The sequence below is a fragment of the Panthera onca genome, chromosome A1, assembly GCF_046562875.1.
Source record: "Panthera onca isolate mPanOnc1 chromosome A1, mPanOnc1 haplotype 2, whole genome shotgun sequence".
NCBI classification, from domain to species: Eukaryota; Metazoa; Chordata; class Mammalia; order Carnivora; family Felidae; genus Panthera; species Panthera onca.
The window spans coordinates 100970913-100998046 of record NC_138339.1 but is presented as its reverse complement, the minus strand read 5'-3'; the positions used below and the strand labels follow the sequence as shown (position 1 = coordinate 100998046).

Below are 27134 nucleotides of genomic sequence, written 5' to 3'. Positions count from 1 at the left end.
TTGGTATTTGTTTTCAAGTGGGTGGTTTTTTTGTTTGTGTTTGTTTTTAATTCTTTGCCTAAGAAAAGTGTTCCATTTTATACTGTTGATTTTATAGTCGTTCTAAGAAAGGGATTTTAAGGAAGCGATTTAAACAAGAAAGCCTGTGCATCTCCAGGGGATATAGTCCTACATTAAAAAGTTTATTACTAATTAGCAAGAGTACAAAACGCTTTACTGTCGGAGGAAAAGTCATTTATTTGTAGCATGATTAATAACGCAGTCAGTTTATACCACTTATTCCCCCTTGCAACTCATTCTTATCGTACAGTCCTTGGAAATCTAGGGACAAGTTAGTGTTAGGGTGTAGTGAGGTATCCTGAATATTTACTGCCCCATCCCCGGCCCTCAGCAGGTGACAATTGTTGTTTTCTGAGGTTTACCAGAGCAGGAAAGGTAGTCCTCCATTCTGCCCCTTATCTTAGGTGGGGAGTTATGTGGTTATGTTTTTAATTCAAGGACAAGGGAACATTTTCATGAGCTTGAAGGCAGAAGAGCTGTTTCTGAAAGCGGACTGTCCCTGTAGCATTGTTAGGGAGCAGAATTTTGTATTCTCTAGAACAGCATGACCTACGGAATCACCCTGGGCAAATTTTGGCTGAGAAAAATGGAGGCTGGCAGTTGTCAATATAGCTGGTTTGCCTCAAGGACCTTTTTCCTTCTAAAATAAAATAGAGGGGTGATATTTGTGTGTGTGTGTGTGTGTGTGTGTGTGTGTGTGTCCCCTTTCTCTTTGGCTGGGGTCAAGGCCACCCCCAGGATTAACATTGGTTAGACATCCAGAGGTGGTAGAAAGCCTCAACCTTAACAAAGTCCCCTTACGGCTCTGCTACGATCCTTGAAAATCTCGTACTGGGGACTTAAAAAATGTTGTACAACATTCCACTTTTCTGTTTGAGTTTTAAAACTTAATTTCTTCTTTGGGGCAAGGGACCATGATAAATGCAACTTACCATTAAATCGTTCAGGAGGAAAAACTTTACCTAAGAGAGAGCACAAGCACATGCATGTAAAAGCAAGCTCAGGCATATACAGAAAATGGAGTAAAATGTTAACAATAGATAAATCTGGGTAACGATAATATAATGGTGTTCTTTGTGCTATTTTTCTAACTTGTCTGGAAGTTTGAAATTACATCCAAATAATTAAAAAAAATGTTTTTAATGTTTATTTTTGAGAGAGACAGACACACAGACAGAGTGAGCTGGACAGGGGCAGAGAGACAGGGAGACACAGGATGTGAAGCAGGCTTCAGGCTCTGAGCTGTTAGCACAGAGCCCGATGTGGGGCTCCAACTCACAAACTGTGAGATTATGACCTGAGCCGAAGTCGGATGCTTAACTGACTGAGCCACCCAAGCGCCCCCCACCACCCCGAATAATTTTTTATAAACTTCTAAATTACTTAAAGTGGGGAGATACACTATGTCATTAATTCTTTGGAGCGTTACTCTGGTATGGTGAGAACTGCTTGAAGGCAGGTTGCTGTTCTGTAGGATTATTAGATCTTTGTGCTTGTTTAACCTCATTCCAGCTTGGGGAATAATCTTCGTATGTTTTTGTGCCTGGTAGACTGAGTGGATGTCTGTGTTTCTGGGGACCTGCATAGCCTCACAACTGGGAGAGATGTGGGATTAACGATGAGGAGGCCGGTGGAGAAGTTTGTGAGTCCACTGGGGGTGTAGGGCACACATTAATCACGCTGCCCTTTGAAATCTAAAATTGGAACACAGCCAGTGTGAGGTACAGCAAAAAGTCACAACATAGCTATGTTAAACTATATTAAACTCAGTTAAAGTGAAAGCTGGTATTTGGGATTCGAAAATCATAAACTATTTGCAGATAATAAATGACAAGTGGAAATAAAATTGATAGCAGAGAATCGTCTGTGTCTTCTGCTTGCTTTTTTCATTAAATGATGATGGCTGATGGGGGCCTGGGTGGCTGAGTTGGTTAAGCATCCAACTCTTGATTTCAGTTCAGGTCATGATCTCATGGTTTGTGAGATCAAGTACCCATGTCGGGCTCTGTGCTGTTAGTGCAGAGTCTGCTTGGGATTCTTTCTGTGCCTTTCCCCTGCTTGTGCATGTGTGCATGCTCTCTCTCTCTCTTTCTCTCAAAATAAATACACTTAAATGATGACAGCCTAGCTGTGAAGATTGGGTTTGGTCACACTGCAGTGTTGGCTCGACAGAGTCCCAGAACCATATGCCTTAGAGGTGACCTGGTCTCCCTGCCTTGTTTTATAGATGAGGGTTATGGGCCCAAAGAGGTGAAGTGATGGAGAATTATGTGTTCAACAGGCATTTCCAGAATAGCAGGCATTGTCGTAGAAGGTGGGGCAAAGTGGTGAACTGGACAGGTACCGTCCCTGCTTACAGGGATCTTAGCACTAAGGATGGATTGCACATCTCACAACACCTGGGCATGCTATGTCTGTATACCAGAAGAAACACCAGGAAACTGGATTTTTTTCAGCCCAGTGGCCTGTTTGTGCCAGAACTGTGGTCTCTGGTCTCTTGTAGGGTGACCTAATTATCATAGGTCTTTAAAACTAAGGTGGCTTGTATTTCTTGCTCTTTCTTCTAGTTATCACCAACAGCATTCTTAGAAGCTAAGTTCTGGTCACTTGGGAAGTCAGGAAGGAGGTTTGGAGACTTGGGATTTCTGCCTTATTAGCAAACTTCTCATATTTTGTTGGTAATACTGTTGTTTTTGGTAAATATTTATTTTGAGATAGAGTGCACAGTCAGGGAAGGAGGAGAGAGAGAGAAAGAGAGTGAGAGGAGAGAGAGAGAGAGAAAGACCTAGAATAAGCAGGCTCCAGGCTCTGAGGTGTCAGCACAAAGCCCGATGCAGGGCTTGAACTTGTGAACCATGAGACCATGACCTGAGCCGAAGTTGGCTGCTTAACCAAGTGAGCCATCCAGGCACCCGAGAAATATTCTCTTTTATTCACTCTGATTTCTCTGTCCTGATCCCCCTAGTTAGTATTCTGTCTTTTAATACTCCATCTTGTCCTTATTATCACCATTCTCTAATAGACACACATACACATTCCTGGCTTGTTTAGAGAGCTGGGAAAATAGAGAAGGTTTGGTAAAAACAGGAAAGCGAGATGAGCAGAAACCCACCAATACCTACATTAACTAAAAAGTGAATATAGTGCTTTCTTCCCCTCATGCTGTCAGCATGGAAGAGAAAAGGACTAACTTAGAAGCAGTGCCTTTGGAAATGGCCACGTCTAGAAGGGAATGTGACGTAAGCGGAGGGTGCAAGCATTTAAAAAACAAGCTGCCTCAGAAGTATCCTGGGATTCTTGAAAGTTGCCCCTTGTCATTTCATGGCCAGGACAGGCTGTACTGGGAGCTGTGTGGTTAATGATTGGGGTGGGCTAGAATCCTTGACCGTTCTGCTTCAGAGACTCGAGGAATGCCTGGACTCTTGTTTCGTTGGTTTCGGTAGGAGATTGAACCAAGGAAATTAATGTTTATAAATCAAAGGTGAAAAAATCCAGGGATTGGACCTTACCTAAGTTAACCATAATTATTCTTCAGTCTTTAAGATGTATTCTTTAATTCGCATCACCAGGGCCCAGAAAATGTTCAGCTGTTCTTTGTGTGTTTCATCCACTTAGGCAACTTCTGTCACTCTCCTACTCCAGCTTATGTCCTGTGCCTCTCTAATTACACAAAGTATGAAAGAGGGCTTTTGCCCCCCTGTTTGCTCGTGAAAAACTGGTCTGTCATTGCCAAAGGAGGCAGTGCCTATCAGAAAGCTTCACAATCTTGGAGACCTTAGACAGTACCATGTTTTCTGTAGCTATAGTCAAAATAAGATTTGTGTGGCACTTAATTAATCATCATAGCCACTGTTAACTAAGCTGTGGTAGGCGCCGTACATAAATGATACCTGATTCTCAAAATAACTCTGCCAGGTGGCTACTACCTCTGGCTTCCAAGCGAGGAAACTGAAGCTCAGTGAGTTTTAAAGTGATTCCTGTGGCTGTGCTGGGAAGTGCAGGGAACAGTAACCAATGGTGGAATAAGGAAGGAGAGTGAATACATAAGTGATGTCCAGATAAAGTGTTTTTCACATGACTTAGTTTGTAAAAGATCTGTATGTTAAATAGGTGTACTTATCTGCTTCATTTATTTGTATTGGGGGCTGTGAGGCTCATAGTAGGGAAATGAGGGGTCCAAGATCAGAGCTAATAAGTGAAGAGCCAGTCCTACATCAAGGACATTGACTTGAGAGGTTTCGTTCCTCTCGGGTTGTTGTACCCCGCTTGGTGGAGGAGAACTCCCGTGAGTAGCTCCCTACATTCAAAGGGTGCCATTTTGTCTCGCCATATTAGCTACTCCCTCTTCTGTGAATCATTGACTAGAAAGAGAAGTAGCAGTGAAAACCTGGGAGGAGCAAAGTGGTAGAGGGGTTTCTACGTCTTCGTAGATCCGTTCCCTTATGTATATAGTAGTGCCACACATTGTCGTTTGGGTGGGAAGAGATGAACACATATGTGCCGTGCTAGGTGCTGGGCTGAGGAGAGAAAGAGGCAGGGTGCCTTGAGAAGAGGATGGGATGGGGGAGCTTCCAGTGTGTCCTGGAAAGTTCACAGGTTTGTATCAGACAGAAAGATGAAGTTAGAGGGAGTGAGTTTGCTGGCAACGGACACAGAATCATCCCAGCACTGTTTGGGCCTTTCCTGTGAGCTCATTGAGGAGGGCAGGTACATAGCCTGAAAAATAATCCCCTGATGCAGTGAGTATTCAAAGTATGATGACATTTCAACAGGTTGAAAGGTAATTTTTAAAGGCGAATGACTTGTATATCATGGCTTTACTCGTTCTGGTCCATGTTTTCCTTTCTTCCTTTCACGAAGTTTCTTTGAACATACGTGTAGACTTCCGTGTGCCTGTGTGTATTCAGTGCTGGAATTCCCCAAAAAGATGCCTGACCACCATCGGGGGAATAGGTCACCACAGAAATCCTTATTGAGGAAGAGAAACATTTTATTGAAGGTGACATAACCTGCTAAGATTTTGTTGGTTCACAATGAAGATACTGTCTAACTGGAGAGCAGGGTGGTTTTAATTTCAGAGTCTGCTTGGAAACCTTGGTCGGCAGAGGAAAGGATGCCAGTTACGAGCCCTTTGCCAAACAACATAGGGAGCCTCATGGCTCCCTTTAGTTAAACAAATACTTGGCCACATTTTTGAAACTGATTTTTTTTTCTTTTTGGGGGGGTGGTTTAAATTCTTGGGCGAGGTGATTTCTACACTAATCCCTGTAAGTGGAAGGGAGGAACTATTCGAATTTATCACCCCATGTTAAGGGACTCCTCCCTACCTCTCAACTTTGGGGCAAGAACTAGTAGTTGTTTATTCAGATATATTAAGGCAGAAAGTGATAAATCCCGTAGAAGTCAGGAAAAATTACTGTTGAAGTTCAAGGCAAAGAGAGCAGTTCAAGCTGAGGGATGTTGGTTTGAAAGGGCTGTCATTTTAATAGCCTGTGGTGACCTGGTGGGGTTTTAATAGGTAAGTGATCCCTCCAAAGGGGCAGAGTCAGACTACAAAGAATGTATTAAAGTGATGGAACATATCCCAGACTCATACACTGTTGACTCCTGGGGTTATGGACATGAAGAGTGACGGCAAATGTTGCATGGGCCTAGATAATTATTCTTGTCGGCCTACCATCCTCCTTCCCTTTGCTGAACATTCAGATTATTTCGAGGGTGGCCCCTCCACTGTTCTGGCCATAGGTCCAAATGATGCTGGCACCTTCTCATGTGACCTTGCCTTCTTTGATGCGGTGGGCTGGGCATCATCCCACTCAGATTGAACCAATCATAGTGCCTCTCCTTGGTCATTGAGAGTCCCTCTTTGGGATTCTTCAGATTGGGGTTAGGAGGGACATATTGCCTTTCATGGGAGGCAGTGCTGGAAGGTGGGAGTAGAGGCCGTTTGCTGGGAGAAAGCAGTCTGTGGTAGGAGGAAACCCTGAGGACTACGTGTAAAGAGAGAAGCAGTTGCGTGATAAGGTCCTGCTAGGTTCCAGGCCCTTGCTCTCTTCTCTGAGGTCCTGTTGTGGCCCAGGTGCCTCCCTCTCAAGGCTTGGTTGTTAAATTCCCTTGGTTCTGTGACATGTCCTCACATGCTTTCAGTAAATCTTTTGTCTCCCTCTTTTATTTTTATGAGATTATGTGTGTAATCTCTCAACTTGTTCTGTAAGACACAGCTTGAAGGTTTTTTTTTGCTTGTTTGTTTTTCTGCAAGACCTCTGAATTCCCTGAGTTCATCATTCTTAAAAATTTTTAGAATTTATTTTCTCATTATAAGTGTACTCTTTAATCCCCATCTCCTTTTCCCCCCATCTATCCATCCACCTCCCCTCTGGTAACCATCGGTTGGTTCTCTGTAGTTAGGGCTCTCTTTCTTTTTTTTTTTTTTTAATGTTTTTTTTTTTTAGTGTGTGTGTGTGTGTGTGTGAGAGAGAGAGAGAGAGAGAGAGAGAGGGAGGGAGGGAGGGAGGGAGGGAGGGGCAGGCAGAGGGGCAGAGAGAGGGAGTAAGAGATTTCTAAGCAGGCTCCTCACTGTCAGCACAGAGCCTGATGCGGGGTTTGATTCCATGAAGCGTGAGATCATGACCTGGGCTGAAATCAGGAGTCAGACACTTAACCCATTGAGCCACCCAGGTGCCCTGTGGAGTCCGTTTCTTGATTTGTCTGTCGTTTTTGTTCCTTCACTCATTTATTTTGTTTCTCAAATTTCACATATGAGCGAGCTCATATGGCATTTGTCTGTCTCTGACTTTCTTTGCTAAGGATTATAACCCCTTGCTCCATCCATGTTGTTCCAAATGACAAGATTTCATTCTTTTTAATGGCTGAGTGATAGTCCATTATGTATATACAGCACATCTTTTTTATCCATTCATTGATTGATGGACAGCTGGGCTGCTTCCACAATTTGGAACGAATGATGCTGCAGTAAACTTATCCTTGCCACTTTGGCTTTTGCATGTTTTTATCATAGCCCCTTCATTGGTGCGTTGCAGCTAGTATTGAATGTCTCACGCTAAGACAGTGAATTCCTTGAGGACAGAGCCGGGTGACCTGTTTTCACAACTCTACTGCTTGGATCACAGAAGTAAATATTTAAAGCATATTTTGGCACAAATTTATTCACACTATACCCAGATACTTTTTCATTTTGTCTTGGTTCCTTTATTTTGCCTGTAATAGAACTGATATTGTTATGAAGTCCTATACTCCAGACGGTGGGGAGGAGAAAGGATGTATTTTAGTCTAATACAGAAAACTTGGTATGATGTAATAATAGAAACCATTATTTTTGCTGTTCAGTCTCTCCAAGTAAAATATCCAGTTTATCCAATTTCTTTCTGATCCTCCTCTTTCTGGCCAAGCTGGTATAGAATGTGATTTTTCTGGTGAGGATGGGGGCATTTAGAAGAGGCCTAATTTTTGAATGTCCCGTGGGTCCTCCTGGTATCTGCTACAGATCTGCTGGCCTGGGCTCTTCCCTAAGGCATGAATGTTTTTTATGGGGTGCCATGACATCTTTGACCAATGTCCTGCAACTGTATCCTCTCCCTGGTGTTAGTCTAGATTTCTCCTGGTGACTTCTCCTTCACTGACTTGGCCTCACTCTTGTTTTATACTATATAAAACTTGGGATATCTGTCCCAGGCTGCTGGCTCGGGTGTTTCTCTAGAGATATCTGCTCCAGGGTCCTTTCCTTGGTGCTGTGGCGGGCCCATGGCAGGCCACAAGTACTCTACTCAGCCATTAATACTCCTCTCACAGGCCTGTGGGATCTTAGGGACCCATTCCCCCCACTTAGGCAAGTGGGAGCAGCTTGGGAAAGCTGGCCCTGCTGCCTGACCTCACTCTCCCACTAAGTGTTCTTGGCAGTGGTTTCCCTTGTGATGGTGTGGGGCAGTCTGCAAGGTGGTCTCCTTCAGAGCCCCATGTGGAAGTACGAACGCCCATCAACGCTGAGTTCCCCCCAGGCAAGGAAACCACATGTCTCATTTCTTTGATCTCTTTTGTCCCTGCAAATGAAAACCCTGTTATGAATTCTAACAAATGTCATATCCAGCTATCATTCATACTAATTTACCCAGGGGTTCCCAGAGTTGCTCAGGATTCTGAATCCTTTCAGAAATCAAGTAGAGTTTCCCATCTGGGAGAAACCCAGAACAGTTAGGAGGAATGCCAAGCAGTGCTTGGCTTTCATCATTGATTGATTGATTCATTCATTCATTCAATCGACATGTTGTTGTTGAGCACACAAAAATAAGTGAGAGGTATTTGGAAGCTGGTAAGAGAGTAGATTTTAAAAGTTCTCATCACAAGAAAAAATATGTGTATGAGGATGGATGTTAACTGGACTTATTGTGAGCATTTTGTAATATATACAAATATCAAGTCCTTGTTATTCACCTGAAACTAATGTCATTGATCCCCCCCAAAAGTGAAAGGATTTACGTTTTAGTGAGAATTCTCCATTTCATTAACATAGTTCCTTTTTGGTAGTGGAACTTAGTTACTTTTGGGGATTTTAAGTGGGGCAAAAACACATAGCTCTACAGATGGGTGCTGGGGAATTGGAGCTCCATGTGACTTCTGAAATGGATATAATCATTTTTATGTGCCATTGGTTTTTTTTTTTTCTATAAGATAATCCAGGATATGAATTATTCATAGGGTTTCTTGTGATGATGACATATAGGAGCATCTTCCTTATCAGTTAGTTTGTATTTTTTCTCTACAGTTAACAGGAAAGGTCTTGTCAAAGTCCTGCCAGTTTATTTGACGTCTTTCACTTCTGTCCTGGTGGTTGTATGATGTGCTCTTTTTTTCCCCCTTCGGTTTACTTGTTGCTCCTTTGTGTAGACTAACTTGATTTAGGCCTCAGCTACATCAAGAAGGAAAGGAATTGCTGGGCCACCTGGCTGGCTCAGTCGGAGGAGCGTGAAACTGTTGATCTTAGGGTCTCAAGTTCGAGCCCCATGTTGAGCGTAGAGATGACTTAAAAAAAAAAAATAAAAATTTTTAAAAAAGGAAAGGAATTGCTGGTTAAGTCTAATCACAACACATGACTGAACATGTCCCAGATAGCTTGGGAGAAGCCAGGGTGGAAAGGGTGGAAAAAAGTTACATAGTTGAACTGCTTTTGCACACATAAACATAGGTGCTCTTGAAGGCTACTTTGTGTTACTATAATTAGGAATGAGAACTTGGAAAGATTTGGGAGAAAATTGTTACTGTTCTCCAAGAACAATGTTTTCTTGCTCTCTTCAGCCTTCTCTGCATCTCCCCCCCCACCCCCCCGCCTCTGGTGTATGACTAGGAAAAGGCCTATTCTCATCTTGGATAATTTTGATAATGAGGTCTTTCAGAACAGCAGAATAGGGCTTCTTTTAGGATCTGATTTTAGAGTACCAAGTTGTAACTTGTTATTTAGAAAGGCTTTTAAATTGTTGTTCTGAGGGAGAGGGCTAGAAAAACAGCTTTCACCTCAGCACCTTTGGAATCCCTTGACTTTTGTCCTTAGCTCTTACTGTTAACAGAATAGGTCGAGAGGTCTGATCTTATCCCAGGGCTCCCTTTTCTTTCACAGGATCCCAGGAGGCTGAGGACGTTCTGAGGATGAAGTAGGCATTTGGACCAATGTTAGAACCACTCTATTTTGGTAGATAGAGGTTCCCTGGATTCTCCCAGGCATGCCTTGGTGTACACGCACATCTTCGGAGTAACTTCATTTTACATTATGACCCACAGGAAATTCCTGGGCTGGGGATAATTTTAGAATGTGGATGGCTCTTTTCTGTAACCTCAAGTCCAACTCAGAAGGATGAGGCCAAGAGATTTTTCCAGGCCAAGACTAATATCAGGAAAATCCTAACAGAAACTTAGAGGAAGAATAAGCAAGGAGATAAATGGCAGTCTAGCCCTGAAAATGTTCCTTTTCACTTAGGACGGTGAGTGTTTTTCATCCTTGTGGAACACCCGGAGACCATTGACAGAAAGGGCTACTGTAAGTTTCAGAATTTGGCAAAAGTTCTCTTTCAAGTTGGGAATCAGGGGCTAGTGTGCTGCAGTGAGAAAGGCTGTCTCATTGGGCCCCAATTGCATTCTGGTTCTGTCACTTAATAGCTTTAGTGGGTTAGTCATTCTCTTTGGGCCTCACCTTCCTTGTCTACAAAGCCAACATGATAACATCTCAGGTGGCTAGGGAGAGTTGGGCTCGCAGATGGGCCAGAACAGTCCTATGTACTCCTGCAGAAAACACTTCCAATTAATGCATTTACACGGGTATTACCTGATACGGTCGGTTTACCGATTACCTGGTATTTTGCCTGAGATTCCACAGCCGTTCTTTCACATCGGCACATTTTTAAGACACAGCCTATTTCTTCCTTTGTTTTACATGTAAAAACGGTTACTGTTAGAACTCGAGAAAATATGGAAAGTAAAGAGTTGAAATTAAAAGCCACTTTGTTGTACTCCATTACCTAGAAGAGAGCAGCTAACATCTCCGTGTATCTTTCCAGTCTTGCTCTCAGTTACCTTGTACGTTGTTGCGTGGCTGAACAAAATGAAATCCTCTACTTACTGTTCTATGAATGTTTTCTCAGTGAGACTCAGACTGTCTTATTCCGGCAGCAGATCTACAGAGGCAGAAAGCATGGGCTCAGGAAGTGAACAAACACACGTAGGCACAAGTCATATTGTAACACATTAATGAAAGTTCCTAATGGGAAAATGCCAGACATTGCTGAAATGCCATTTTATTTAGCTCAAGTGGGATACTCAGTAAGCCCAGTTATTAAATAAAGTATTTTGAACCATCTAGCAGAGTGCCTGTGTGGAGCTGCCGTTGACTAGTTTGGGGAAGTTATTTAAATGGCACCACAGTTTCTCACTCTGTAAAAATGGAAATAAGAAATAGTACTGTTTCAAAGGATCGTTCTGAGGATCAAATGAGCCATTAAATGGAAATGATACAGTGCCTGGTTTAGAGAAAGCTTCGTATCAGTGTTATCTGTAATAGCAGTGTTATCTAGTATAATTACCTGTTATGGAGCAGGTGTTTAATAGATGCTGATTCTTGGAGTACCTAGTGTTTTTCTTGTCTCCATTTTAATGTTTTGGGTTTCTTTCCCCTGATCTTCCTAGTACCTTTACCTTGCAAATCTGCCTGATCGTCCATTGTTCCTTTAATAAAAGAGTGATCACCCGGTTTTTTTTTTTTTTAAATGTTTATTTATTTTTGAGACAGAGAGAGAGCATGAATGGGGGAGGATCAGAGAGAGGGAGACACAGAATCCGAAACAGGCTCCAGGCTCTGAGCTGTCAGCACAGAGCCCGACGCGGGGCCTGAACTCACTGACCTCGAGATCATGACCTGAGCCGAAGCCGGCCGCTCAACCTACTGAGCCACCCAGGCGCCCCCACCCGGTTTTTAAAATAAAGAGAAGAGGAATTCTTGGGCTGCCACTGCCCGCGGGCACGTCGGATGGTGTTGCACAGGAAGCGCCTGCCACCTGCAGTGTTCTGCACAATGGGAGAATCTGTTTTTAGCTCAGACCCCAACCAGGAAGTTGCTTGTCCTACCAGGAGGAATGAAATAAAACTTCTGTCTCCAGAGTGTGATACATCAGATAGGACAAAACACAGAGGGGAACAGGCAGGAAGGGCTCAGAGAAGGAGAACAGCTTGTGGCTGTTTAGAGCCTGGTTAGGGGACCTCCTGGGGAAGTGGTCTTATAATGACTGTACTTAAAGATATTTTTAAGAGCCTGAGATGGAGGCTGAGGGACCTGGGCAGGGCCCAACAGGTAGCACGGTGGCTGGTATTCAGTAGACACTCAGTAAATGTTGGAAAAGGGAATGAAGGAATGAATGGAAAAAATAAGAAAGCAATACTCCCCTCACAACCAGGTGTAGAGCAAGAACAGCTGAGCAGCTCGCAAGAAAACTTCCACAATCTGAGGAAATTTGTCAGGTGGGAAAGGAATAGTCTCTTAGTTGTACCTGGTACAAGGTTTCTCTTCTTAATGAAGAGTATTCACGCCTTCAGATAATATTTATTAAGTATCTCTTATGTACTTGACATAGTTCTAGGCCCTGGGGATATAGTGGAGAAAGCATTCAATGTCACTATTCTGAGGGAGTTTACATTCTAGTAGAAGGAAACACAATATATAATAAATACATAATGTGTTAGGTGATGATTAATGGTATAAGGGAAAAGAGAGCAGGTGGTTGGGGGAGGTGTTGTTTTATATACCTAATGGCCTGGGAGAGCCTGTTGGATAAGATAACATTTGAGTAAAGAGCTGATGAAAGCGAGGAAGCAAAGCATCTGGTTATCTAGGGGAAGAACAATCCTGGTAGAGAGTATAGCAAGTGCAAATGGCCGGAGGCGTGGAATAGCAAGGGCAGTGTAGCTGGAGTAGAGTGATTGGTAGGCTTCAGAGAGGTTGGGTGAGGTGGAGAAAGGGCAGATGGGATAAGTCTGATACTGTGATTTATAGTAGGAAGTACATATTTGGGCTTTCTCCTGTTTCTGGCAAAGAGTTCCTAAAACTCTTAGAATGTCCTAAGTAGTGAACGTGATAAAGACGTGACTTTTGGACCTAAGATTTGGGGGCTAGTTGCCAGGAGAACGGGCCGTGTGATTACAAGGTTGGAACTTTTAGTGCCCCCCCCCCCCAGCCCTGCCCCTGCCTCCAGGGAGGGGGAAATGGGCTGAAGATTGAGTTCAGTCACCAATGGCCAAAGAAAATTTTTTTAATGTTTGTTTATTTTTGAGAGACAGAACACGTGCACGTGCAAGAGAGAGAGAGAGCAGGCGAGCTGTAGAGGAGAAGAGAGAGAGGGAAACAGAATCCAAAGCAGGCTCCAGGCTCCCAGCTGTCAGCGCAAAGCCTGACTCGGGACTCAAACTCATGAACCGCGAGATCATGACCTGAGTCAAAGTGAGAGTTTTAACTTACTGAGCCACCCACGCATCCTACCAATGGCCGAAGATTTAATCAATTTAATCATTTCAGAGAGCTTCTGGATGGAAAACAGGAAGAGGTGTCAAGATAGCATTGCACTGAGAGAACATAGAAGGTCCCCATGCCTTGCCCTATGCATCTCTTCCACGTAGCTGTTCCTGAGTTATATTCACTTCTAATAAACCAGAAGTTGAATTAGTAAAATGCTATTCTCAGGTCTTTGAACCTCTCAGGCAAATTAATCACACCTAAGGAGAGGGGCTCGAGGCAACTTCTGATTTATAGCTAGTTGGTCGGAAGTGTAGGTGACAAGCTGGACTTGCCTCCGGTTGAACCGGGGGTGGGGAGCAGTCTCCTAAGGACTGAGCTTTTAACCTGTGGATTCCGATGTTATCTCTGGGTGGAGAGTGTCAGAACTGAGTTTGATTGTAGAACGCTCCATTGGTGTCTGCGAGTTGCTTGCATGTGTGGGGATATACCTTCCTCAGACACGCCCTGCCCGTGTTAAAGTGGGTCCTAGAGCCATCTTAGTAAGTAAGGCACGGTAGGTTGGAGTAAAGTTTGGCTTGTACTCAAAATGAGATGGGTAGCTCCTGGAGAATTTTGCAGAGTCAAGACATGATTTGGTTTTCTTTGTAAAGAGATTGCCTTTGTATGTTGCAGAGGGCAGGTCGTCAAGGGCAGAAAAGTGGAAGCGAGGGGGCCAGTTAAGGGGACAGTGATCTTGCAATGGGCTGAGCACGAGATGGTGGTGACTCACCTTGGCAGGGCAGTGGCTGGAGGTGGAAGGAAAAAAAAGGCCGGACTGTGGATCTGTTGGGTTGTGAAAGAGAACAGTCAAGGCGACTCCAAGGAAAGGCAGAGTTGCCCTTCACTGTGAGGAGCACGTGGAGAAGGGAGAAAGTCAGGAGTTCTGTTTTGCCCTCGCGGATGTCGGACAACTCTGTGGAGATGTTAAGGACATGGTTGTGATTCAGGGGAGAGGTTGGGGTCGGAGGTGAAACTATAGGAGTCATTATCATACAGTGATCTGTGAGACCATGTTGTTAGATGATCCAGGGGATGTGGGAGAGGGAGAGAGAAAGGTAGAGGGAATGTGACGATTGATCTTAGGACCCTGCAACCTGCCAAAATTTAGAAGATGAGGGAGACTGAGAAGGGAAGGTGAGAGAGATTGAGAGAGAGAGAGAGAGAGAGAAAAGGCAGGTTTGTCCTGGAGGCAGAGGGGAAAAGAGCAAAGAGCTGTGTCAAATGCTATCCTAGGTCACATAAGGTGAGCAGGGAGAACTGACCACTAAGTTCTGGGGGCACAGTCTCAGTGGGGTGGAGGTGCCGGGAACTGAACTCTCAAACATCCTTTACCCATCTCATGGTAGTTAGTCATTCTCAATAAATCCTTCTCTATGCATCAACTGCTGGGTTTAAAGCCCAGTTAAACGAATGGATGAGGGAAAGAAACCAACCTGCCCGGCCAATGTAAAGAGATACCGGGACCGAGAGGCCCTCTGCTGACCATGGCAGGCAAGAGCTGGGCCCCCAGAGTGGGCCAAACCAGGTCAGCAGCACATTTGCAAAAGGCTGCCTTAGCCGGCCTGGTTCGTGTCTGGGTGTGGGTCTCTTACATAACCAGGCAACTGGGCTGCATTTTCCTTAAGCTGCAAGGCCCTTAGCTTAGGGAGGGAGGGTTGGATTTCATTAGAACTCAGGTTGCAGAGGCCCTGCACTGGTCCGTGCTATTAACTATTCCCTGCCCACTTGGAGGTAGTTGTAAATATCAGAAATAAGAGAGGTATTTGCAGCTGCTTTTCCCCTCTCCCCCTTACTAGCTCCCCTCCTTGTGGGTGAAATACATTTATTCACATTTGTCTCTCGTGTCACCAAACCAGAGCGTCTAGTATAGCAAAGAAGTGCTGATGCAAACTTCTGTTTCAGGGGAGTCCTTGTAGAGTTCCATAGATCACATTACAGAGCAGGGAGCATAATGGGAGACGAGAATGCTGGGGACCCACTTGGCGTTGGTGTTTATTCTCTAGGCACTCTGCAGTGAGAACCTGGCCCAAGGCCACTTGATCATGTTGGAACATCATAGTTTCTGAAATCCTTCCTTTGTTCTTGGGAAACACTGTCTCTGATTGTCTGACTTTATTCTTTGTTCTTTTATAATCTCCCCTCTTTCGTGAGCTTTCATGCTTGAGTTGCTGGAGGTAAATCATATGGACAGTTGTTTAACTTTGTTTTTTGGTTGCCATTTTCAGGATGAACTTGGCAAAATTTCTTAACGTGAGCTAAATCTGAAGTGCGGGAGTTACAACATTTTAAAAGCTCTTCGTGTAGGAAATGGAATGTTTTGAAAATTCCAATTTCCTAGGGTTGGTTTTAAACATGTAGAGTTATAACCAAGGTAGACATATTATTAAAGAAGCAAAACTATGGTAAAGTATCAAAACCATACGACCTCATTTACTTGTATGGTAGTAGCGAGCATTTATATAGGGCTTACTTTGTGTCAGATCGTGTCCAATCAGTTAAAATATTAAATCACTTCATCCTGATGATCATCCTAGGAGATAGGTTATCATACCTGTTTTACAGATCAGGAAATGGAGGTGTGGAGAGGTTGAGTAACTCGCCCAGGGTCACACAGCTAATACATGGTGAAGTAGGGCTTTGAATTCAAGCAGCCCAATACCTTTGCTCTTAATAAACTGGAGTACGTTGTTCCTTGCCAGGTTAAAATTTGCAGCCATTTGGATGGGCATCGAGTTTTGCTTACCTTTTATACAGTCTTTGAAGTACTGGGTTTACTACCCAGTAAAAATAAATGTTATCGACAGAACTGTAAAGTTAACTTTCTGCTAAGAAAAACGGTCTTAAAAAGAGCCTAATTTAAGACAAAGAGCTGATTTTCTTATTGCAAATTATTTCTGTATGCTAATTGAGAAAGGATCTGAAGGATGTTCTTTTTTGGGGCAGCAGTTTTTCTGTTAATTTACCACTAAATTGAAAGGTATGAAATGTATCTTAAATCTTGAAAAGATAAGAAAAGCTATTGTAGCTTTTTTCTTTTAATTTCTTTTATTTTTCTTTAAATGACTGAGGCAAAAAGAAATTAGCCACTTGGCTATATGTAGCTGGTGATTATTTGAAAGTATTTTTGAAGACTTTTTTTTTTCCCTACTAAATTTTACTCTGGTTTGAAGCTCATTAGATATGGTGACTAGCGTTGAAGTTAATAAAGGAGAGGAGGTCTTGTAAGTGTGTCATCTTCTGGTTTGTTCTTCTGTGTTCATTTCTACATCCAATTATCCTTTGGTAGTCTTTGGCAAGTTGGGACTCTGGATGCTTTATGGAAAAAGTCTTAGGGGTCAGTCTTCTAAATTGTTGCATTGAGTGACCCAGAAAACCTACGTGGCAGATTGTGGATGAGAGATCTAGAGAGGAAACAGATTTTCCATTGTCACTACTGTCTTCTGATTTTGTACAGTTATGTTCTCTCCCCCAACCCCCACAAAGATTGATTGTCTCTGTGGAGTCATTACCTGAGTGACAGGATGATGAGCTGGTCTAGGCAGCTTTTCCAAAGTGTAGGGTAAGTTCTCCTGGGCACTGTTGGTCTTGGAGATTGGATCCCAAGCTAACATGAGATGGCATTGAATCACATAATAAGGCAGGTATTTGCTTTGCATTTTTCTTTTGGTCGCTCTGCTGATTCAAGGAGAAAGTTCATTTTGCACACTGCTTCTTGACCACATTTCCAATCCTTGCTAATTTCCCTTCATCACAATGAGCGAGCGGCCCTTGCATGGTGTCAGCGTTGATGGGCAACTGTTCTGTCAGAAGGTAGTTACATGGTTTTAGTGTGTATAATTCTCTTCGGCTTTTTGTGGGGAATACTAGCTTTCTGTTTATAGTGAACATAAAGTGTTTCTTTCAGACTTCATTGTATTCAGAGTAAAAAGGTGAGTCAATCTAAAAACAAGTACTAGAGAACATAATAACACAGGTAGTAAGTAGCTATGGCAAAATTGTGAATTTGGTAGAGGAATGACACAATCTTGGGAAATACTGGTATAATATCTGCTGTAATTTTTAAAGCCTTCTTTTTTTTTTTAATTTTTTTTTTAACGTTTATTTATTTTTGAGACAGAGAGAGACAGAGCATGAATGGGGGAGGGTCAGAGAGAGAGGGAGACACAGAATCTGAAACAGGCTCCAGGCTCTGAGCCATCAGCACAGAGCCTGACGCGGGGCTTGAACTCACGAACCGCGAGATCATGACCTGAGCTGAAGTCGGCTGCTTAACTGACTGAGCCACCCAGGTGCCCCTCTGCTGTAATTTTTACAGCAGATCCTGTTTCTTGTTTGAAATTACTGGGACTAGATTGGTTTTAGAATTTAGCATTTTCAGATCTTTTTGGAATAATGCTTATATACATATGATATGACTGGCAATGCCATTCTCCAGTGTGGTAATATTTCTGCAGCAGAATGCATGAGTATTCACACCAGATGAGGTAAATAAAAACTATGCATGGCCTCATATGGATTCAGGTCAGATTTTGCACCAAATATGTCTGTGAACCAAATTGATACAGAAAAGTTTTGATTTTAAGAGCTTTCTCGATTTCAGAATTGGAGATAAGAGATTATGCACCTGTCTTTGTTAACAAGTGACATCGTTTTCTAAAACACTAGTCAAATTATGAAGAAAACAAATTAAACCCCAGTTTGGTCAAAGTAACCAAAGGAACTCGGCCATCTTTCAGTTTATTTTACTGCTTGGTTTGATCTTACACATTCTGATCTGCTGCATAGGGCCAGGTAGATTTGTTTGTGGGGGGGGAGGGGGGGAGGTGAATGCAAGGATAACAAAAGTAGTTCTTAGTTCTGCTCATCTTTGAAGTGAGGGTCAGAGTTTTGCCAACAAAGCTCTTTCTCTTGGTAGTTCCTAACATGGCTTTTGGGTGACTGGTCAGTACATTCACTGGTACCACACAATTTGTGGTGCTGTTGCTTTTGGTTCTATGTTTTTAAGATAGAATCTATCAATTGTTTGCAACTGTTTTGTTGAATGCCTTGTTCTTAGTCTAGTTACCAATGAAGTCTTAAATTTGCCGGTGATAGAAGTGGCTAAAAAAGGGCATAACCGGCCCCCCAAATGTGATGGCAGAAATACCAGGTGCGTTATGGTGTGTGGACTTAAAACATTCTAGAGCAGTTAGAGGGCATGTTGAGTTATTTATGATTGTTTTTCACACATTCTGTAAAATGACCTATAAGCAGGTATTTTCTTCAGAACACACTGAAAGTGTTTTGTCAGGTTCTTGATTTATAATCTTTGGAACATGCTTTTTTTTTAAAAATTTTGCGTAATTACAATGAAAATGTATGGTAATTGATCATGAAGATTAAGCTTGTGAAGAATTTGTGGGTGTGTGTTATAGTGCTAGCTATTTAAGTAAATTGATAAAAGAAGACGTTATGGATATAAGAAAATGCGTCCCATTTACACTGTATATTTACTCAAGGAGCTTGATGAAATTTCATTTTGGCCTTCTGTGGTGAACAGGTAGGTTAAGAAATAGAATCTAAAGCTGATGCTGTTTGGCTCATACAATTGATATATTTTTGTCACTTGCATTATGTCATCCAGCAGTTTCTAAGAAAGAACAATTTTTTATCCTAGTACATCAGCCCAACAGTTAATAATTTTTTTTTTTCATTTTCTCATGCACTCTCATGGGCTTACCTGGGTTATATGTTACGATACAGATAGGACGGGCAGGGAGATCATTGCCATTTCTGGTGAAATGGCAACACTATGCATTTTGTACCCACTCTAGAACACTTGCTGGAGTGTCAGGGAAGATGACATTTGCTATAAATAAAACTTTGAATCCACACTATTAGAGTCATTTACAGACATGGGTCTTCTATTATTAATATAGCACTAACAGTATTAATAATATTAATATTATACCTTATGGTTAGTATCAATAATCTCACATTGAACATGCTTGAAATAGCTATTAATAACGAAATATAGTATCAGTGACAATTAATATTTATTGACCTCTTGCTAAATGCTAGGCATGTGTTTAGTGCCTTACATGTTTGAACTCCTGTAACCCTCATACCCTATGGCAGGGAAAGCACGATGAAGATCAGCTTTTATAGAAGAAGAAACTCTGTTAAGGTATTGGGACATTAAGTAATTTAACCACAGTCACAGGAAATGAAGCATTCTGGCTCCACTGTGTTTTATTGCCTTCAACCTTAGGTTCCCTACAAATACGGTTGCACCGCACTCTTTGGGATTCAACCTTAAGCAACCTCATCTATTTGTAACAAAGCTGAGAACATAGAAGCAAGTGAAAACAATTCTGTAATTAAAATAGCAACACTCTCTTTAAGAGTGTGCACAGTCAGGCTGTACAGAACTACTGGACGTTGTACTATTTTAGGTCTGTTAGTAAAGGGTATGGAGCCCGGACACTGGAGTGGAATCCAGGGGTTGTAGTTCAGGCACTGATGCTTCCAAGTTATTAAGTGAGATGAATGTTAATCTGTTAGAAATTGAAAGCACGGGGCGCCTGGGTGGCTGACTCGGTTAAGCGGCCGACTTCGGCTCAGGTCATGATCTCACGGTCCGTGAGTTCGAGCCCCACGTCAGGCTCTGTGCTGACAGCTCAGAGCCTGGAGCCTGTTTCAGATTCTGTGTCTCCTTCTCTCTGACCCTCCCCCGTTCATGCTCTGTCTCTCTCTGTCTCAAAAATAAATAAACGTTAAAAAAATTTTTTTTTAAATAAAAAAAAATTGAAAGCAAAAATCTGATGATTTTATAGAAATCTCTTTTGATTGGAAAAACAGTGCTTGAAATGGGCACATATTTATCTATTCATGTCTTCTGCCCATCTCTTCACTGGATTATTTGTTTTTCGGGTGTGGAGTTTGGTGGGTTCTTTATGGATTTTGGATACTAGCCCTTATTCCGATATGTCATTTGCAAATATCTTCTCCCATTCTGTCAGTTGCCTTTTAGTTTTTTTGATTGTTTCCTTTGCTGTGCAGAAGCTTTTTATCTTGATGAGGGCCCAATAGTTCGTTTTTGCTTTTGTTCTCCTTGTCTCCAGAGACCTGTCTAGTAAGAAGTTGCTGCAGCCGAGGTCAAAGAGGTTGCTGCCTGTTTTCTCCATATTTATCTCGTACTGTTCTGTAGGCTTTAAATAACTGGGAAGGTTTGGATGTAGAATAGAAAATACATGCATGTAGATCTTAACATGTGAATGAATGTGTTTAAAAAACACAATCTGCGCTTGTTTTTGTTGTTGTTTTACGGTTTGATTAAGAAGGTAAAGTTTGACTGTAAAATAAGTTCCATCTACTCTTTTCTGTCCCATTTTCATTTTTCTGCTAGATCACTCTTTTGATGTCTTCAAAAAATCCAAGCGTTCCCCAGCATTCTCTGCTGCAGGCCAGCTCTCTGACGTGCTGAATGGTGGCGATGAAGTTTATGCCAACTGTATGGTGATAGATCAGGTAAGGTGTGACTGATGTTACAAGAGGGATCTTGCTCTCTTTCCAAACGCTGAGTACCTGGGAAATATATTCAGCCTTGGTTTGCAGCTCTCAAGATTTCAGCCTGAGGGTGGCCCTGGTGATGCTCCAGTGGAGCCTCCTCATATGAGCATTTAACTTAAGTCCTCCTTTCCATTCACAGCACGCATTAACCCATCATGAAGCACTATAGAGAGGGATCGTGAGACACTGTCAAATGAGAAGAGTGTGAGAGCTCTTGTCTTACAGCCAAAATAGGAAATGACAGTTGGAAGCTTATATATATATACGTATAATATATATATATATATATATATATATATATATATATATATATACACACGTATAATATATATATATATATATATATACACACACACACACACACACACACACATATGTGTATATATATATGTGTGTATATATATATATATATACACACATATATATACATAATATATATATTAAACATTTATTTATTTTTGAGAGGCAGAGACAGTGTGAGCAGGGGAGGGGCAGAGAAAAAGAGGTTGACACAATCTGAAGCAGGCTCCAGACTCCCAGCTGTCGGCACAGAGTCCAACATGGGGCTCAAACTGACGAACTGTGAGATCATGACCTGGGTTGAAGTCAGCTGCTTACCCAACTCAGCTACCCAGGCACCCCGGGAAACTAATATCTTCTTTACAGCTTTTCAAAGTAACAGTGTGTGTACAACCTGATTCGACAATAGTTGTATTCAAATCCAGCAAACAGTTATGAGCGAGAGCTTGAAGCTAGCCCCATACAATGTTGCCATATAAATCACTTCTTTAATCCTTACAACGCACCTATTAACATATGCTAAGGTTATATAGCTTCATTATTTTTTTTAAATTTTTTTTTTTTTCAACGTTTTTTATTTATTTTTGGGACAGAGAGAGACAGAGCATGAACGGGGGAGGGGCAGAGAGAGAGAGGGAGACACAGAATCGGAAACAGGCTCCAGGCTCCGAGCCATCAGCCCAGAGCCTGACGCGGGGCTCGAACTCACGGACCGCGAGATCGTGACCTGGCTGAAGTCGGACGCTTAACCGACTGCGCCACCCAGGCGCCCCTATAGCTTCATTATTAAAAGAGAATGGTATCATACTCCTGGGAAGTTGGAACCCTTTAGAATGCCCCACCTATTCTCTGGCAGAGATTGGTGAGTTAGATCTCATAGAGGCATGTGGTTTGAATGATCCTCAGATTTTAATATTTATAAAAATTAATACATAGTTTTAGATCTGAAGATTACTCTGCACACTAATTTATGGACAATTTTAGGCTTTTTCAAGGGTAATTTTGACAGCATATAATTTTTGCCTTATCCACAGACTTCAAAACCTAATGTCCAGAAAAGGTGCATCATATATATGCTTATTGAGCCCCTTTTTGTTATTGTTAGCATGCATATTGCTTATAGATGTTTTCTGTGATACATACTTTTCTGTCTAGTAGGTCTCAATTTCACCCCGAGTCAGGTATTTTGTTTTTTTTTTTCCTTTTGTGTTAAAATCATTGTTACCTCAAATCATTGTTAAATCATAAATGGCAGAGATTGGGATGATACTCAAAATGACAGAGGAACCAATAAATCAGAATGGAAATTAGTTGTAAATAGCTGGTATAGGTTTTTTTTTTTTTTTTTTTTTTTTGGCATAAAGCAGCTGAGTGTCAACCCTAGTTACAGAAATCTAGGATGAAACAGAGTTTAGGACAAACAGGGAGTTCTGGGGACATTCTTTGAAGACACAGGGAAATTGGGTTTGGCGTGCTGTAGCGACATTCTGATTCTGATGGTTGTGGTATTTTCTCAGCATTTAAATGAAATACTACTTGAGTTCTTTTGGCTCTGAGCCTTAGTGAATACTGCAATATTTCCTTTTACTTCAAGTAGCTAAAACTGTACATGACTCAGTATTATGTGCAGGACCCTTGTGTTCTTGCATTAAGCATGCACAACTTCCCAAACCAAAGATGAGGTTAGGATAGAATTTTGTTTGGGGAGATCTTGAGATAAGTATTGCTTTAGTAATGTGAAGTGTGAATTTCAAGAGAACTCAAATAGCGTAATCGATAAACTGAAATGGGGCAGAGGATTGCTGGATTTGTGCAATGAAAACAGAACTAAAACTACAAGTATGGATACAAATCACAAAGTTCACTCTGTCAGTGGGGCATAGTTATATGGTTTCTTTCACTTTTCCTACATCGATTTGAATAGCAAGGATAATATAAGAAGTCCAAATTCTGCATATTTGAAATAATTGCTATCAGTATCTGAGAAGAATCTTGTTTAATTTCCTTCATCTGCCCCAGCCTGGCACAGAAATCTAACTAGATTGTGATGAGAATCTTATTTGTGATGCTGTTTCCAGTGAATTCTCAAAGTTATCAACCTATCTGATGAGGAGATATACATGGTAGAAACTATTTTGCAAATTACTCTGTTATATAAACTACTTTGAAAAAAATCCATTTTATTTGGACATCATTTCAAACCATAATTTAGTACAAAGAATACATGTTTACTCTTTATCAAAATTCCCCAAATGTTAATATTTTACCACATTTTAGTGTAAATATACTCTGAGCATGTGTTTGTAGATGCAAATGATGAAAATAAGTACATAAATATTAACCATTTAAGGCAAGTTGAAAATATGGTGCTCTTTTACCCCTCAGTCTTTCATAGTCTATTTCCTAAAAAACATGGTTATCCTCTTACCAAGCACCTATAGTTACTGAAATCAGGAAATCACCATTAACATAGCATTAACTGTCTACAGACCTCACTCACTTTTACAGATTGACTCAATAATGTTCTTTGTAGCAAAAGAATATTCAGTTAAATGTCTCGCATTTAGTTGTCCTTTCTCTTTAAATCTCCTATAGTTTGCAACATGTCCTTAGTCTTTGTCTTTCATGAAGTTGATAATTTTGAATGTCCTTCAGTTTTGGTTTCTCTGATAATTCCTCACAGCTGGGTTCAGGCTACGTGTGGTTGGCAGGAATATTAAAGAAAGGATGTTGTGTTCTTCTCAGTGCATTGTATCAGGAGGCACATGACACTAATTTATCCCATTACTGGTGATGTTATCTTTGATTTGCCAAGTTTGTTTTCAGTAAAATTACTCTCTCCTTTTAAAATATTAAGCGTCTTGCAGGGAGAGAGTTTGAGTCTGTACATCTCCTGTTACTTAACAAACTCTGAACTGCTGGTTTGAGCATTCCTTGATTATTGTTTTTGCCGTAGTGAATTATTATGATGATGAAGATTTAGGACTCCACCTTTCCTCCTTTTACTTCATTCCCCCTGTACTACCCTGTCACCAGTTTCACCCTCTTTCTTATTACTGTTTTGTCACCTGGAAGTAACTCCTTTGATTACTGCCACCCCAGATCACTGATGCTTTTAAGCCCCTTCCTTAGAACAAGGGCTTTGATCAACCAGGATTTTTTTTTTTTTTTTTTCATATGTGTAGGTTGCCCTTTCTTTTTCCAATGATGGTTTTAGGTCAGTCTCAGGCCCTCCACTATCTCCCTGTTTACTCTGCCATGCAGAATTTTCCAGACAGCTCTCATTTTCTGCACAGGCTTATGGCAGGAGTCTAACAGGTTGTTTGCTGAAATTTGGCATTAGCATTATTTTTTACTGATAATTTGAAGTTTGGGGCATTTTATGTCTTTTAGTTAAGTCCCTGCATCTTATGTAGTTTTATTCTTATTTTAGTTTGTAATTTGTTTTGTTTTTTTTGAGACTAGGATTTATGTGACCACCACTACCTTGGTTATCCAGATTCCAGGGACCTAAATCCTAAATTTTCTAAGGTTTAAGACATTTTGATGAAAATAAAGTAGACACAGTATATAACCATTCTGTCATTGCCTACTCTTTAATTTTGGCTCAAGTATTTAAAATACATCCCTTTTTTTGAGTCAGTGGCTCATAAAATGTTAAAAGCATAGTCCATTTTGGGTTTTGTAGTAAAGAACAACTTTAAAAAGTACTCAGGTGGTCTTCTTCCTTTTGTGAATTATGGGATAGCACCCAAGTGGACAAAAACACCATGAAAGAATTTCTCCTTACATAAAACGAGAACAAACAAAACAAGGTAAATAAGGTGGAAGGTTGTTAAATTGGGGAAACTTTATTCTCTGTTCCGCCAGTCTTTCCTACTTTTGCTCCGCAAATATTTTTCTTTCAACTACTAGGTTGGCGATTTGGATATTAACTACATTAACATAGAAGGTATCACTACAAACACCTGCCCTGAATCGATGGGTTCTACTCTGGGACCTCAGAGCTGCAAGCATATCCTTGCTGCGGAAACCAGCCATGGAAAATACCCGCTAAGTGAGAAGAAGGAAGTGGCCTCAAGTACTGAAGCTCGGCAGTCCTTCGCATCACCTTCTGGTTCATATGCTTCCGATTTTAATCTTTCTTTTGGTCTTCATGGATTTGAAAAGGAACAAAGTCACCTAAAGAAAAGAAGGTAAGGGGAAAAAAAAGTAAGATACTATATTCTGAAGGAAAAGTGTAGAATATCAAAAAACTTTGTAGCTCAACTTGTGAAATTATATTTTAGTAGATTTTATTGTCCCATCCACTTTGATCTCTACATCAAAATATTACCCCCTTTTACATTCCTATATTCCTTGCTTTAAAAGTAAGACACTTATGAAAATGGACAAAAAAAAAAAATAATAGAGGAAAAGCACAATGAGATAGCATTCTACATTACTTGATAGGCAAAAATTTTTAAAGTGTAACAATACCACATTTTGTTGAAAATGTATACAGTGGAAATCCCAAATACAGTTGATAGGAGTGAAAATTGCATTGTAACTTTGGAAAATAATTTGGCATTATCTAGTAAAGACATTCTATGTCTTGTAGAAAATGTAGGAATGAGGAGAAAGGACTTGCGATCCCCCAGAAAGCACCATTTTGGCTCTGGGATGGCTGTGGGACCCTTCTTTGAGTGGGTGCCAGGTTAGGAGTGTGTAACAGGATTGATGATGAGCTCAAAGTGAAACGCACCTCACTCATTAAAAAGTCAATAACAAGCTGAGAGGCTGGCAACTTCTCATGAAGGAGAAATTTGAGGGCACACAATAAAAACTGGGGTTAACACAGGGACCTGAATTCTAAATTTTCTAAGGTTTAAGACATTTTGGTGAAAATTAAATAGACCCAGCATATAACCATTATGTTACTGAAACTTAACTGTTTTGAGAAGCTACAAGGGGAAAGTAAGCAATGCAACATTTATTTTAAAATGCCCAACAGCAACAAAAAAAAGATGAATGAAGTTTCATTCTAAAACTTGCCTTTTTTGTTTTACCACCATCCACAGTAAGAAATACTTTTCACACCATGACCCCATGCCACAAACATACACAAAAACAGTAAAGAAATGTCATATGAAATAACATGTGGAATGTATTCTGTTATTTTCTATTATATACTATTTTAAAAGAAAATTTGGGTCACAACCTACAATATATTTCATATTTCACTAATGGGATTTTTAAAAATAGCCTTATAAAACATTGACCGAGAGGTGATCCCGAAGAATATTGTTCATGAGGGGCGCCTGGGTAGCTCAGTCGGTTAAGGGACTTTTGCTCAGATAATGATCTCGTGGTTCATGAGTTCGAGCCCCCATCGGGCTCTGTGCTGACAGCTCAGAGCCTGGAGCCTGCTTCAGATTCTGGGCCACCCTTTCTCTCTGCCCCTTCCCTATTCGCACTCTGTCTCTCTCTCACACAAAAATAAATAAACACTAAAAAATTTTTTATAAAAAAAAAGAATATTGTTCATGATACCAAATATCTTAGCTTAACAGCTTAATGAAGAAAAATAGTAGCCCAATTGAAATTAGTAGAAAAAGGAATGTTTTAATGTATAGCATGCAAAATAAGATAATAATCACTGATAGTTGTAGCTTATACTCACAGCAATGGAGAAATGTTGTATGTAACTGGAAAGGCTTATGTTAAATTACGATAGGATTGCAGGCAGCCAACCATTTGAACTTAATGTTTATTAATACAGAGATCACAAGTTAAAAGCAAATAGAGGGGGACAAGACATTAGACCTTTATCCCCTAAGGTCTCTGTCTACTCTCTGACTACCACTGAATTAAGGAAACTACATAGCACCTTAATATATCTATAATTACATTGTAGTAACATTCAGAGCACAAGTATTTGCCAGAAAGTGTTTCTTCACACCAAGCCTTAGTTTTTGTTTTTGTTTTTTTTTGTTTTTGTTTTTGTTTTTTTGTTTTGTTTTGTTTTTTTTTTTTTTTTTATGAGAAATCACTTTTTGGACTTCAACATTTGCACTGAATTACAGTGTGAAGTCCACCCCCGGTGTGTTCTGTGCTCAATGCCAAGGTGAAATCCCTCCATGGGTTCTGAAAGGAGAAAACCCCACTTTGGAACAGCTCACTGATGCCAGTTGTGGCT

At 41.1% G+C, this 27134-nt stretch overlaps 1 protein-coding gene across 2 annotated transcripts in view; it reads left to right on the top strand.

The window, feature by feature from the left end:
* The window catches only part of ARHGEF28 (Rho guanine nucleotide exchange factor 28), a 305098-nt gene that overhangs the window by 186295 nt on the left and 91669 nt on the right, over positions 1-27134 (top strand). For both annotated transcript variants that reach the window (XM_078449013.2, XM_060635551.3), the window contains 2 exons: positions 20493-20614; positions 24872-25152. In XM_078449013.2, coding sequence (XP_078305139.2) covers positions 20493-20614; positions 24872-25152 — 403 coding nt within the window. The remainder of the gene's footprint in view (positions 1-20492; positions 20615-24871; positions 25153-27134) is intronic.